The 15441-nt window shown below is 40.1% G+C and overlaps 1 protein-coding gene and 1 long non-coding RNA gene across 7 annotated transcripts in view; one reads left to right on the forward strand and one right to left on the reverse strand.

The window, feature by feature from the left end:
* The window catches only part of XPNPEP3 (X-prolyl aminopeptidase 3), a 70600-nt gene that overhangs the window by 45149 nt on the left and 10010 nt on the right, over nucleotides 1–15441 (reverse strand). For 3 of the 6 annotated variants that reach the window (XM_003905593.5, XM_031656264.1, XM_009217370.3), the window contains exon 2: nucleotides 13135–13251. The exons of 1 other annotated variant lie outside the window; for it this stretch is intronic. In XM_003905593.5, coding sequence (XP_003905642.1) covers nucleotides 13135–13251 — 117 coding nt within the window. Of the gene's footprint in view, nucleotides 1–12110; nucleotides 12203–13134; nucleotides 13252–14371; nucleotides 14839–15441 lie in introns of those variants that run through there. 2 more of the 6 variants (XM_003905594.3, XM_009217369.4) reach the window with 2 other exon arrangements.
* On the forward strand, nucleotides 4283–14979 carry LOC103888384. Its single transcript, XR_652875.4, has 2 exons — nucleotides 4283–4656; nucleotides 14831–14979. It is a non-coding gene; the product is annotated as an uncharacterized LOC103888384 (long non-coding RNA).

The raw sequence follows: 15441 nt of genomic DNA on the forward strand, positions 1-15441 counted from the left end.
AGGCTAGTCTTGAACTCCTGACCTAGTGATCCACCTGTCTTGGCTTCCCAAAGTGCTGAGATTACAGGCGTGAGCCAGCACGCCCGGCCAACTTGTTTTTTTCTTTTTATCATTCCCCCAATTATTCTGCAATTAATTCCTTACTTCCTATATAAGTAAAAAATCTGTTCTTTCCCTATTACCTTGCTTACAATGTGTCTTCTTTCTAAAATTTCTTCTTCCTCCACACTAACTCCACTCCAAAATCTTGGCTTAATACATGTTTGTTTTCAGACTTTTCTCATTCAAAAAGTTTTCTTGATTAGCCCAAGTAATGTTGATTTATCCCTTAAAAAAATTTTTTTTTAAACAGGGTCTCACTCTGTCACCCAGGCTGGAGTGCAGTGGTGGCATCTCAGCTCAAGGCAATGTCTGCCTCCTGAGCTTAAGCAATTCTCCCACCTCAGCCTGAGTAGCTGGGATTACAGGTGTATGCCACCACACCCAGTTAATTTTTTTTTTTTTTTTTCAGACAGGTCTTGCTCTGTCACCCAGGATGGAGTACAATGGCATGATCTTGGCTCACTGCAACCTCTGCCTCCCTGGTTCAAGTAATTCTCCTGCCTCAGCCTCCTGAGTAGCTGGGACTACAGGCGTGCACCACCACACAGGGCTAATTTTTGTATTTTTAGTAGAGACAGGGTTTCACTATGTTGGCCAGGCTGGTCTCGAATTCTTGACCTCAAGTGATCCGCCTGCCTCGGCCTCCCAAAGTGCTGGGGTTATAGGTGTAAGCCACTGCACCCGGCCCCCTCTTAATTTTAAAAAGGTAACGATTTCAGTTCCTTAAATACACACACTGTATAGCTGTATATAAATGTAATACTGAATTATTTCAATAAATGTTTTTCCCTTCACTGGCTCCTTACTCCTATTCTCTCCTCCTACTCACATCAACACCTTGCCCAGGTTTGTAATCTAGTATCTATCTTTTCTGAGTTTCTCAACACTCACATAATCATACATACGTGCATTTGGGGCTTTTTGGATCACTAGTGTTTTACAAAATGGGACACTACACACTCTTTTTGGTATCTTCCTTTTCCAACAGAACAATATGTCATGGAATTCTTTCCCTTCAAGTCATTTGGTATCGCTTCAATTCATTCTTCTTGATGCCTCCATGACATTTCTTGGGGTAAATAGACCATAACTTATTCAGCCATTTCTCTACTATAGGAATTCAAAATGCTTTCAGTTTTTTGCTGCTATAATAAATATCTTTGTACTTAACATCTTAGTACTTTCATGTCCCATGTACTGGTGCTTTAATTACTATGGGGATAGTCCCAAGAGAAAAACGGCTTGGTCAAAGATCTTTGAATTTCCTTAGTACTCATGTTCAGTATATGATTACCTTAGATCTAATTTTTTTTTTTTGAAGACAGAGTCCTGCTCTGTCACCCAGGAAGGAGAGGAGTGGCACGATCCTGGCTCACTGAAACTCTACCACATGGGTTCAAGTGATTTTGGTGCCTCAGCTACCCGAATAGCTGGGATTACAGGCGTGAGCCACCAGGCCTATCTTTGTATTTTTATTTATTTATTGCTACTATTTTTATTTTTTGAGAAAGTCTTGCTCTGTCATGCAGGCTGGAGTGCAGTGGTGCGATCTCACCTCACTGCACCCTTTAACTTCCCAGTTCAAGTGATTCTCCTGCCTTAGCCTCTTGAATAGCTAGTATTACAGGTGTGCACCACATGGCCCAGCTAATTTTTGTATTTTCAGTAAAGACGAAGTTTCACCATGTTGGCCAGGCTGGTTTCAAACTCCTGACCTCAAATGATCCACCAGCCTCAGCCTCCTAAAGTGTTGGGATTACAGGCATGAGCCACCGTGCCTGGCCTAATTTTTGTATTTTTAGTAGAGACGGTGTTTCACCACGTTGCCCAGGCTGGTCTCGAACTCCTGACCTCAAGCAATCTGCCTGCCTTGGCCTTCCAAAGTGCTGGAATTACAGGTGTGACCCATGTCCCATGGCCCAGGATCTAACTGTTTTACCTATATATAGTTTATCTCGCCAGCAAATTCTGTAACTTGTATTCCATTAATAAAATATTTTTATTTAACTTTTCAGACATCTACACTTATGTTTTTGTTGATGAAGTTGGCAAGAAATAAGAGAGAGAGATAAGTGAAGGTCTTATGGGCCAATGTGAAGCAGCTGAAGCAACAAAATGGGGCCAAGAAGAGCTCATATCACATTTTTTTCTTTCAAGATTGAGCTGGCTAACAGTCTCCTAGGATTCTCAGAATACTGAACTTTGTACTAGAGCTATTTATCTCCTTGATAATTATTCCTGTTAAGTCTGCCACTGTTACTTAACATTGAAAATTTCCTAATTTACTCAAGTAGTAAATATTCTTACAAAAGCAGAGGCTGGTTATAATCGGTGAATTATCTGACCTTTCCTTTTTTTCATCTTTTTATTTTCTTCCTTTCCTGAACTTTGCTTTTGGTTATTTCACAGCTATAATCCATAAAATAAAAAGAAATTTAAAAATCAGCTGGGTGAGGTGGCTCATGCCTATAATCCTAGCACCTTGAGAGGCCGAGGCAGGCAGATCACCTGAGGTCAGGAGTTCGAGGCCAGTCTGGCCAACACGATGAAACTCTGTCACTACTAAAAATACAAAAAATTAGCCAGGTATGGTGGCGCACACCTGTAGTCCCAGCTACTTGGGAGGCTGAGGCAGGAGAATCGCTTGAACCCAGGAGGCAGAGGTTGCAGTGAGCTGAGATCACCCCACTACACTTCAGCCTGGGCGACAGAGTGAGACTCAGTCTCTAAAAAACAAGAAAGAGGCCGGGCATGGTGGCTCAAGCCTGTAACCCCAGCACTTTGGGAGGCCGAGACGGGCGGATCACGAGGTCAGGAGATCGAGACCATCCTGGCGAACACGGTGAAACCCCGTCTCTACTAAAAAATACAAAAAAAAAAAACTAGCCGGGCGAGGTGGTGGGTGCCTGTAGTCCCAGCTACTCGGGAGGCTGAGGCAGGAGAATGGCGGGAACCCGGGAGGCGGAGCTTGCAGTGAGCTGAGATCCGGCCACTGCACTCCAGCCTGGGCGACAGAGCAAGACTCTGTCTCAAAAAAAAAAAAAAAAAAAAAAAGAAATTTAAAAATCAATTTTTTTTTTTAAATTTCAGAAGAAAATTCATAATTTTAATAACTTTATATGTTATCTCTCATTTTCATTAATAACAGTATATATTAACGCATATCAGGAAGTTACTTCTGAAACAAGAAAATTATTTGGAAATCAAAGCAGGATCAAAAAAAACCGTCTTTCATACCCTTCAAAGCATTCCTATGTTTGCTGAATCCAATTTCATACAATTGACTACATGAGAAATATTTAAAACACTGGCTATATTTTCCCAAACCTATTACTTATCAACACTACTGAGTGATCATTAAGTAAATGCTTCTAAACTTCTAAAATCTCAACATGACAAAGCACTCTCCATCACAACAATTTTCTTTTTTTTTTTTTTTTTTTGAGATAGAGCTTCACCCTTATTGCCCAGGCTGGAGTGCAATGGCACAATCTCTGCTCACTGCAACCTCTGCCTCCCGGATTCAAGCGATTCTCCTGCCCCAGCCTCCCAAACTCTAGCTGGGATTACAGGAATGCGCCACCACGCCGGGCTAATTTTGTATTTCTAGTAGAGACGGGGTTTCACCATGTTGGTAAGGTTGGTCTTGAACCCCTGACCTCAGGTGATCCACTGGCCTCGGCCTCCCAAAGTGCCTGGATTACAGGTGTGGGCCACTGTACCCAGAAACAAAAAATTTACTCAAGGAAAAAGAAACCTTAAGCCGGGCGCAGTGGCTCACGCCTGTAATCCCAGCATTTTGGGAGGCCGAGGCGGGTGGATCGCCTGAGGTCGGGAGTTCGAGACCAGCCTGACCAACATGGAGAAACCCTGTCTCTACTAAAAATACAAAATTAGCTGGGCCTGGTGGCACATGCCTATAATCCCAGCTACTAGGGAGGCTGAGGCAGGAGAATTGCTTGAACCTGGGAGGTGGAGGTTGCGGTGAGCCGAGATCGTGCCATTGCACTCCAGCCTGGGCAACAAGAGTGAAACTCCGCCTCAAAAAAAAAAAAAAAAAAGGAAACCTTTTCATTTGAAGGAAAAAAAAAAATGTGTTAAAGCAATGACCTTTAAACCCTGGGAGTAAACTTGGAAGGTGTTATGGCCTTTGATCACAGAACTCAACTTTATAGTCAATCTGGCCTGGATTTCTTCTGATAAAACTATACCTGAATAGATCCTCTGGCAACTTTGTAGAATTGTAAAGAATTAAAAAACAAAGTCAGCATTTTATGACGTGGAACCACTTAAGATGGAAAGGCTCTTCTAACAAGTTTATTGAGCCAATCAAAAGCCTAGATATTGGAAGCTGGACTCTGCAAAGTCTCACTATCAGTTCTGAGATTCTGCAGCCAAGAAGGAAAGCTCTTCCAGGACCCTTAGGATCGTGCCTCTTGAAGAGAAAAGCAGTAATGTTCTTCATATTTTACCAGCTACACAAAACACCCAGAAAGGAAGATATAACAAAGACTGAAAATGGATGAAATGATACAGGTCTTTGCTACAATCTAGGTATGTATTTTATTTCCTGAAACTAACTAGATTAGAATTTTAACATGGTCTGATTTTGAAAAGAAGTCTGCTTAATATTAGGTAGTTTTCACAGCATATAAGGAAGTAATTAATAAACTATCACTTTGCAGTTGGAGAATGGGGAGAAAGAAAAAGCTAGTGTTTCCTTTATAATGTAAAATAGGCCTCTCAGAAAAAATGCAATGACCAAATAAAAAATACTCTAAATAGATTTGCATATATCGAGCAAAACTAAACAAACAGAAAGGCTACATACATACATATTATGATTCTGTATGATTCCACTTACATGAAGTCAAGAAAAGGCAAAACAGTCTATGATGACAGAAACCAAAAGAGTGGCTGCCTATGAAGGTGGAGACTGACTGGAGGAGCATGAGGGAACTTTCCAGGACGATGGAAATGTTCTATATTTTGACTGAGCTCTAGGTTACCTTTGTTAAAGCTCACTGAACTGCATATGTAAGATCTGTGAAATTTGCTGCATATAAATTTTACCTTATTTAAAAAAGTATACTACTCTCCAAACAAAGTAACTTTTATACTAAGACTTCTCTCAGTTGGATGTCTTCTTATAAAAAATGTAATGAGAAAATACTTTAAAAAATATTCCCAGATAGTATTTTTTGGCATAGGTATTATGCACTGTTTTGTGGTTGAAAGTGTGGATTCTGAGTTAGGCTTTTGTGAGTTGGAATCCTGGCTTAGCAATTCACTGAGTGACTTGGAAAGAGCTACCAAACTTCTCTGTGCCTCAGTCTCCTCATGTAAAATGGAAATAACAATAGCACTGACTTCACAAAGTTGTCAGGTGGATTATGTAAGTTAATAAAACACTTAAAACATAACATTTAGCACTACATAAGTATTAGCTATAATTATTATCAAAATAAAAAATTTACACTTGAACTGGTTGTCATCCTGGTAATCCAAAGCCAGGCAGGACCTTAGAAGAGTAAAATTTACATGGACAACCACTATTATGACAACAAATGAGATCAAAATAGAAGACCTGGAAGTCTTTGGCTTTTTCACATGTTAGGAATGCGTCTCCATTGACCATTCAGAAACTTTTCATTATTATTCATTTCTTTAGGTAGCTCCTGATTCTTGTCTAGGGCTGATTCTTGCTAATCTTTACCTCAGAGGGTTTCTCAGTGTTAATGAGGACTACACACAAAGGTAAAAAAGAGAAATACAAATGTCATTTATTTATTTATTTATTTGAGACAGAGTCTGCTCTGTTGCCCAGGCAGGAGCAAAGTGGTGCGATCTTAGCTCACTGCAACCTCTGCCTCCTGGGTTCAAGTGATTCTTGTGCCTCAGTCTCCCGAGTAGCTGGGATTACAGGCATGTGCCACCATGCCCAGCTAATTTTTTTTTTTTTTTTTTTTAAGTAGAGATGGAGTTTCGCTATGTTGGCCAGGCTGTTGTCAAACTCCACGCCTCAAGCAATTGGCCCACCTTGGCCTCCCAAAGTGCTGGGATTATAGGTGTGAGCCACCATGCCCAGCCAAAGTTGTTTATTTTTAATTTTCTACTATTTACACTACATGAAAACTTTATTATATTTCAAGATTTTCTATTGGGCTTAAAAACAAACAAACAGAGAAATCCTCTATAATTCTTCACTAGATGACAGTTTATAGATTATTGGTATAATGGCATCCTGAAATGGTCTGTCAATATGTACTAGATGTGTAAGTAAAAAACAGGTTTATTCATCTATAAATTTATTTACATAGTGACTACATTATTTACTCTGTATTAAAACTGAATCAGGAGATGAAGACAAGAGGAAAACAAATAATCACTATGAATACGGTGATTTAAAAAAATTATATAAGTAAGTCTGGGCAATACAGTGAGATCCCATCTCTACAAAAATTTAAAAAATTAGCCAGGCATGGTGGCTTATGCCTGTAGTCCTAGCTACTTGGGACACTGAGGCGGGAGGATCGCCTGGGAGGTCGAGACTGCAGTGAGGTATGATTGTGCCACTGCAGTTCAGCCTGGGAGACAGAGCAAGACCCCATCTTAAAAACAAAACAAAAACAAAAACAAAATTACATAGGTACATTGGGGTGAGAAAAGAAAATATATTACTTTATAAAAACAGGTGGGCTTCATGGTGAAATACTTATAGAAAAAGTAGACCTTCAACTTAAATTTAAAACCTGTAGGATACAAAACTTTCAGTCTACTATTCTATCAGGTATAATCTATTTAAAAAGTGTTTCGAAATGGTTAGATAAATGTAATGTCATCACTCATTTGATGGTGGTGATGATGATAAAGATATGAATGAACTTAAGGACTGAGTGACTGGGGATAAGACTATAGAGGCATGGGGAAGGCACATTCTGTGTTTCAAAACATGGCCAATGGCCACAGATCTGGCTTGTCCCCTTAAGTCATCAGGCATCTCATGCACCTAGCTAAATGAATACCCACTAGGTTAGTGGTATATGTGAGAAACGCCTAGGGAGCTCTTCAAAACACATGTTCCAAAGGCTGAGTATGGTGGCTCATGCCTATAATTTCAGCACTTTGAGAGGGCCAAGGTGGTAGAATTGCTTGAGTCTAGGAGTTCAAGACCAGCCTGGGCAACGTAGTGAGAACCTATCTCTATAATACAAAAATTAGTTGGGCAGTTGGGCATGGTGGTGCATGCCTGTAGTCCTAGTTATTCAGGAGGCTGAAGCAGAAGATTGCTTAACCCCCCGAGGTCAAGATTCCAGTGAGCTGTGATCTCGGCACTGTACTCCAACCTTGGAGACAGAGTGAGACCCTGTCTCAAAAAAACAAAAACAAAAACACATGTTCTAAGCCCTCCCTTTGAGATTATCATTCAACAGCTCTTTAGAGTCCTAGCGTGTATGTATATTTTGAAAAAGCTTACCCAACAGTCTAGGCAGGTCCAAACTACTTCCAATTTCTGTTATTTCTTTATACATTTTACTTTTTAAATTCTTCTGAGATAGGGTAATACTCTGTCACCCAGGCTAGAGTGCAGTGGCGAAATCATGGCTCACCACAGCCTTGATCTCCTGGGCTCAAGCATCATTTTATTTATTTTATTTTTTATTTATACTGGAGTGCAGTGGTGCAATCGTGGCTCATTACGGCCTTGACCTCCTGGTCTCAAGCATCATTTTATTTATTTTTTATTTTTCTTCCTGACTCCCCAAACTTGTTATCAAGCATCATTTTAATCTTTTAAATAGTATAAAAATCTTACCACCACCAAAATAGTATCTTTGTCTTTTAGATATTATTAAAATCAACCATATTTAACAAGCTTTAAAAATAAAATGCATCCCTTGCTCAAGAGACAGCTACAATTAAACCATCACTGAAAGATGGGCAGCTGATTTTGAAACTCTTAAGGGAAAAAGATTTGGGAATAATTATCTATAACCCATTCTAGAATCAATCTTTTCATCATTTTAAATATTATATTCACTGTAACTGTATCATCTCTGCCATTATATACATTTTTTAATTTTTATTTCTATTTTATTTTATTTTTGAGACAGGGTCTTGCTCTGTTGCCTAGGCTGGAGTGGAGTGGCACAATCTCGGCTGACTGCAGCCTTGACTTCCTAGGCTCAAGCAATCCTCCTACCTCAGCTTCCCAAAGTGCTAGGATTATCGGCGTAGCTAGCACTACAGGCATGTGCCACCACACTCAGCTAATTTTGCTTACTTTTTTGTAGAGATAAGGTCTCACTACGTTGCCCAGGCCTCCCAAAGTGCTGGGATTATAGGCGTGAGCCACCACACCTGGCTTCTGCCATTATAGTTGACGATAGAGATGAAAAGGTAAATGGTGAAAGCATTGTCTTAAATTTTATGCCACATAGTTGCATTATGATTATTTCCCCAAAAATCTGTTCGCTGCTGTAGTTGAAAACCAAGAAGTGGGGCGGGCTTGGTGGCTCACACATGTAATCCCAGCACTTTGAGAGGCCAAGGCGAGTGGATCATGAGGTCAGGAGTTCAAGACCAGCCTGACCAATATGGTGAAACCCTGTCTCTACTAAAAATACAAAAATCAGCCAGGCGTGGTGGTGCACACGTGTAGTCCCAGCTACTCGGGAGGCTGAGGCAGGAGAATTGCTTCAATCTGGGAGGTGGAGGTTGCAGTGAGTTGGATCACGCCACTGCACTCCAGCCTGGGCAACAGAGCGAGACTCTGTCTCAAAAAAGAAAAAAAAAAAAAAAACACCATGAAGTGGTTCTACATATGTTAGACAAGTTATTCTGACAAGCCCAACTCCCTGAGTAGCCCTTTTTAAATCTAGCACTCCAAACTATACCACATATTCTAAAACTAATTTTGTTTAAGAATGTAAAAATTTTAGAAATAATGCCTCATTAGGTATCCCACTGATTCTTCCCATTCATTCTCTGATATGTTTCAGTGTTTCTTTGAGATGAATGTCTTGCTGTTCTGCATAATGACAACATTACTCCTTTGACAATAATCAGGGAACCATGGAACTATCTTTTCTGTACAGATAATATAAAAAGTAGACTCGTTGGGCGCAGTGGCTCACACCTGTAATCCCAGCACTTTGGGAGGCTGAGGCGGGCAGATCACCTGAGGTCAAGAGTTCGAGACTAGCCTGGCCAACATGGTAAAACTCCATTTCTACTAAAAACACAAAAATTACCGGGTGTGGTAGCAGGCGCCTGTAATCCTAGTACTTGGGAGGCTGAGGGAGGAGAACTGCTTCAACCCGGGAGGCGGAGGTTGCAGTGAGCAGAGATTGTGTCGTTGCACTCCAGCCTGGGCGACAAGGATGAAACTCCGTCTCAAAAAAAAAAAAAGTAGACTCACAGTTCAGAATGCCACTTGCCTTCCCACATGGAATCATTTTCATGTCTGAGTGTCAAGTGTGAGACACAGTACTAATCAAAGAGACTGACCAACATTTTCCATCCCTACAAATACAGTCCTTAGCACAGAGATGGCACTGTCATAAAAAGCAGAAATGGTCTACAATGCTCAGATTTAAGGAAATGACAAGTTTTGAAAATCACTAGAATCTGGCAGTAGCACAGCCAGAATAGAATTTATTTCACGTATCATCCTGCTAAATATTTTCCAAGCTATTGATTCTTCAGGAAACTTGGATAGGTAGGTATGGCAAAGAAAAATCTAGGAAAAATAGCTCCCAATAATTCAGAGGAACTGGCCCAGTAATTACATTTTTTTTTTTTTTTTTTGAGACGGAGTCTCGCTCTGTCGCCCAGGCTGGAGTGCGGTGGCGCGATCTCGGCTCACTGCAAGCTCCGCCTCCTGGGTTCAGGCCATTCTCCCGCCTCAGCCTCCGAGTAGCTGGGACTACAGGCGCCCGCCACCTCGCCCGGCTAGTTTTTTTGTATTTTTAGCAGAGACGGGGTTTCACCGTGTTAGCCAGGATGGTCTCGATCTCCTGACCTCGTGATCCGCCCGCCTCGGCCTCCCAAAGTGCTGGGATTACAGGCTTGAGCCACCGCGCCCAGCCTTTTTTTTTTTTTTTTTTTTGAGAGGAAGACTCACGCGGTTGCCCAATCTGGAGTGCAATGGCGTGATCTCAGCTCACTGCAACCTCTGCCTCCTGGGTTCAAGTGATTCTCCTGCCTCAGCCTCCCGAGTAGCTGGGACTACAGGCAGGCACCACCAAGCCCAGCTAATTTTTATATTTTTAGTAGAGATGGGGTTTCACTATGTTGGCCAGGCTGGTCTCGAACTCCTGACCTCATGATCCACCTGCCTCAGCCCCCCAAAGTGCTGGGATTACAGGTGTGAGCCATCACGCCCGGCCTCAGTAATTTCACTTTTAAGAATTCAAGGAAATAATAGAGCAATATACAAAGAGTGTGTATACATGTACACTTACACACACACCTATATAAGAAATAAGACTATAAAGAAACATATACCAAAATTTTCTCAACAGTGTCTTTCTCTGAGTTGTGGGATTATCAGTAATTTAAAAAAAAATCTATGCTTACCTGTATTCTCTTTTTCTGTATGCACAGAACTTGCATAATAATTAGGAAAGGCACTGAGATGTTTCCCAAAAGTATTAAGTACATACTGCCATGTATTAGGGAAATATGCAAAACATGAAACCTTTGGAGAAACCAAGTAGCACATGACATAATTTTATATCCTAAACTAACAAACCAACTGCGTAAGAGACTTTTTTTTGAGAGACACGGTCTCACTCTGTCACCCAAGATGGAGTGCTGAGGCATGATCACAGCTCACTGCATCCTTGACCTCCTGGGCTCACGCAATCCTCCCACCCGAGTCCCCCGAGTAGCTGGGACTACAGGCAAGAGCACTAATTGTTTTATTTCTTATAGAGACAGGGTCTTGCTATGTTGCCTGTGCTCGTCTCGAACTCCTAACCTCAAGTGATCCTCTCACCTTGTCTTTCCAAAGTGTTGGGATTACAGGCATGAGCCACTGTATCTGGCCTACAAGAGACTTTTAAAGTAAGTATTATATGCCTTTTAATTTTTTTTCTTTTTTCTTTTTTTATTTTTATTTTTGAGACAGAGTCTCCCTCTGCCCCGCAAGCTGGAGTGCAGTGGCGCAATTTTGGCTCACTGCAACCTCCGCCTCCTGGATTCAAGTGATTCTCCTGCCTCAGCCACCCCAGTAGCTGAGATTACAGGCATATGCCACCACACCTGGCTAATTTTTTTTTTTTTTTTGTATTTTTAGTAGAGATGGGATTTCACCATATTGGTCAGGCTGGTCTCAAACTCCTGACCTCAGGTGATCCACGCACCTTGGCCTCCCAAAGTGCTGGGATTACAGGTGTGAGCCACTGCGCCCGGCCCCTTTTAATTTTTCTTAAAAATTTACTCTTCTTCACCCTACGATCATTTTAACACTTCCACAAGTTTTCCATCTCTGGAAGGAGAAAGACAAATGATTAATTCGTTTGATACTTTTGTCTGCAGAAAAATCGGTACCTAATGGCATACCTGATAGTTTGAAGTCTAAAATCCTAATAATTCTGTTTTAAAATTCCACTTCCATCCCTTCTCACTTACCCCAATGTCCAAAATCCCATGTCTAGGAGAGTAAAATTAGGACAGACATCCCTTTTCCCCCAGATATTCACATACGTATGTATATGAACATACACATGTGCATATTTATTTATATTCACTTATACTTAATATGCACTTAAGGTATAGAGCAAAAAAGTCTAGATACAGAGACCATTATCTTGACAATATAATTACTAGGTTTAAGGCCTGGAAAATGTAGCTTACCATGTAAAAATATCTCACCACAAGAAATCAGTAATTTTCAAAGCTGGTAAAACTATCAATTCTACTAAAAAAAAACCTCGAGGCTACAGGTAGGTTGATAGGGTAAATACTAAAATTAATACCAACTGGGTTGCTATTAAGCTTACCTTACAGCTTTGAAAAACTCTGATTTCTTGTGGGTTTCAGTGGTGAGCTGCATTTCCTTAGTTTCAGCCGACTTCCCAGCAGGAATTCGAGTCTGATGAAAAATCAGCAAAAGGAAGCCCTCACTGAGAAACATACTGATATCATTCACTGAGTGGAGACAGTGAAAAGGAACATATTTCTAAAGGCAAATTCACATTAGTAATATATATGTTTATATGGCAAAGACGGATTTAATTTCTTATGGCAGAAAGAACAATTAATTTTCCTTGAAAACCTGATTGCTTTTTCTACAACGTGTTTGCTTTTACCCTACCTATCTCTTTGAGATATTCATTAGTCACAGTTCACCCCTTAAGTGCCCTTTAAGAAATCAAAACAAAAAACCTTTAGGTCTAAATTTGAGCAGTAGTTATAAGACATCTTCTGGCAGCAACGCTGGGATCTTATAGCAGAAAAAAAAATTAGTAAAACAAACCTTTAACAATTTTTTGCATCACCTTTATCAACTCGGATACTACCTCTCAAATCTGTGACAAACAAATCTGGAAATCTTGCTTTATCTATATAGAAATAGGTTAAAATTTTAAAGTAAGTATTTGATAATTTCAAGAAAAAACATGTTTTCTAAAATGTCTTTAACACAGTAATTCACAATAGTATACAGTTCTAAAAACTTAGAAATAGAACTTTGCTTTAAAAACATCCTGAAATGCATACCTTTCATTAATTATTCTGAATTATAAGGTTTATCATATTTAAACCTTGTTCTAGACTAGTACTGTCAATAAAGCACCAGTACCCACAGGTAGTTAAATTTAAATTTAAATTAATTAAAATAAAATAAAATAAAATGTTCAGTTCCTCAGCTGTACTAGCAACCTTATTAGTGTACAATGGTCATGTGAGGTTGGTGGCTACCTTACGGAACAGCACAGATCCAGAGCTTACTGCAAGAAGTTCTATTCAATAGCATTGCTGTAGACAAAACCTAAATGGGGAGACAGCATAGTTAAAAGGCCTTACCTGGTCTGAGGAGGTGTGGGTGTGTAAAGGGGCTGGGCTGGCCTAAGTATCGGTTTGGAATCCTCCTTTCTGGGACAGGATGAAGGGAGTACCTTCGCTGTGAACACAACATACATCCTGAATGAAGAATAGAGAGGGCGAAATGAAACAATAGATCTAAGAAGTCTTCATGGTGTACATACACTTATCCATCTCCAGCAGTTTGGATGCTTTAGAAAAATGCCAACTAGTATTTCCTTCCTTCTCTCCTTCAATATTCATTTACTTATTTTTTTTTTTTTTTTTTTTTTTTTGAGACGGAGTCTGGCTCTGTTGCCCAGGCTGCAGTGCAGTGGCCGGATCTCAGCTCACTGCAAGCCCCGCCTCCCGGGTTCACGCCATTCTCCTGCCTCAGCCTCCCGAGTAGCTGGGAGTACAGGCGCCCGCCACCTCGCCCGGCTAATTTTTTTTTGTATTTTAGTAGAGACGGGGTTTCACCGTGTTAGCCAGGATGGTCTCGATCTCCTGAACTCGTGATCCGCCCGTCTCGGCCTCCCAAAGTGCTGGGATTACAGGCTTGAGCCACCGCGCCCGGCCCTTCATTTACTTATTTTTAAGACAGAGTCTCACTCTGTCGCCCAGGCTGGAGTCAGTGGCTCAGCCTCCCTAGTAGCTGGGACTACAAGTATGTGCCACCAAGCCTGGTTAATTTTTTTTATTTTTGGTAGAGATGAGGTCTCACTATGTTGCCCAGGCTGGAAACCCACACCATTTTCTTTGTAATCATCTTAGAAACTATGATTTTTCTTTTTTTTTAATCTTTTTAGAAGAAACTATGCTTTTTCTAAACAATCCTCTACAAACTTAATTGGAATTAACTTTTAAGACTCCTCTCTCCCAAATACATATATTATTATTCATAATTCGTAGTCCTTACAGAAATTGTGTGTTCACAAAGAGATTGTACAGTATTGATCGTTGAGATCAAACAGAGAGGACCTAGTGAGCAGCACGGGGGAGGGATAAAAGCAAAGATTACAAAGTCAAATAAACCTGAGTTTGAATCTCAGTTTCTCTGGTACTAACTGTGTAACCTTGTCCAGATTACTTCTCTGAGTCTGATTCTGTGTTTGTAAAACAATGATGATAATGCCTACTTCACGTGACAGTTAAAAATCTAATTCCTTAATTTAGAATGCAAAGCCTTCAAAGCTCTCTTATCTTCCTAATCTTTTCATCTCCCTCCAGCAGCACTAACCCGCTGGTGGAGTAGGCTGCTGCTGCACTGGTGAGTTCTCTCGTGATTTCTCTCTCTCCTCTTGCACCTTCTCCACATGCACGCTTGTGCACACATACTCATGCACACATAGTATCTTCTGTAATCTCATTCGGGAGTGAAATTTCAGAATATAAAAAGTTAACTGATTCCTTTTTCAATGCTCATATGAAATAATCCTAGCATATCCTTCTATTTTGGACCACTCTCAAGCAGAGGGAGCTTAACTTTAATAAATTCAAAGCAAACAAGTGACACTTTAACAGGAGACATAAATTGAGATGTTTATTCCCAGTACATTTTTTAAAAAGGTCTCAATAGCTTTTTACTTACATTAAATATCTTTTGCCCAAAGTCATGTAATTAGTAGCAAAGCTAGTGTGTTAAGTTCTATTTCAAAAATATCCAGTTCATTAATAAGTTTCAAACTCTTTTGCTTAGGAAACTTCGTGATTTGGATCCTGCTCCCTCACCTGATCTAATCCTCAAAAAACATAATTGCAGCCACACTAAGCTACTTGAAGAATTCCGGCTAAATCATTCTGTATCATAATAGCATTTGCATGAAAAAATACAGTTCTTTTAAAGAGGATACCGCCTGCTTATATGATTACACAAATTCTTAAAAAAATCAGCTCAAATAGCACTTATGCAGGAGACTTCTCTTACTCTTCTCACACCTACTGCTTCTGTTTCAGATGTCTTTGCCAATGTTCCTATGGTTTCTATTTTAATACCTACTACACTTCACATAATTGCTAATTAGTTTGCCAGTCTACTATGAACAATCTTTGGAAAAGGAGATAACTTGTTACTTGACTTTATTTTCCCAGTGACTTGATTTGGAATGTATTTTGAAGTGAAAAGTCAATGAGTCTGGCTTCTACTTGGACATAAGTAATAAAAAAGAGGAATTAAGAATAATTCTTGATTTTTGACTTCAACAAGTGAATAAATGGTTGTACCATTACGTGAAACAGGAAAGCCTGAGATATTTATTGGAAATAAATTTAATGGAGAGGTCAAATGAGCAATCTTAATTTCAGGGAGAA

Source organism: Papio anubis, chromosome 16, assembly GCF_008728515.1.
Source record: "Papio anubis isolate 15944 chromosome 16, Panubis1.0, whole genome shotgun sequence".
Classification (NCBI taxonomy): domain Eukaryota; kingdom Metazoa; phylum Chordata; class Mammalia; order Primates; family Cercopithecidae; genus Papio; species Papio anubis.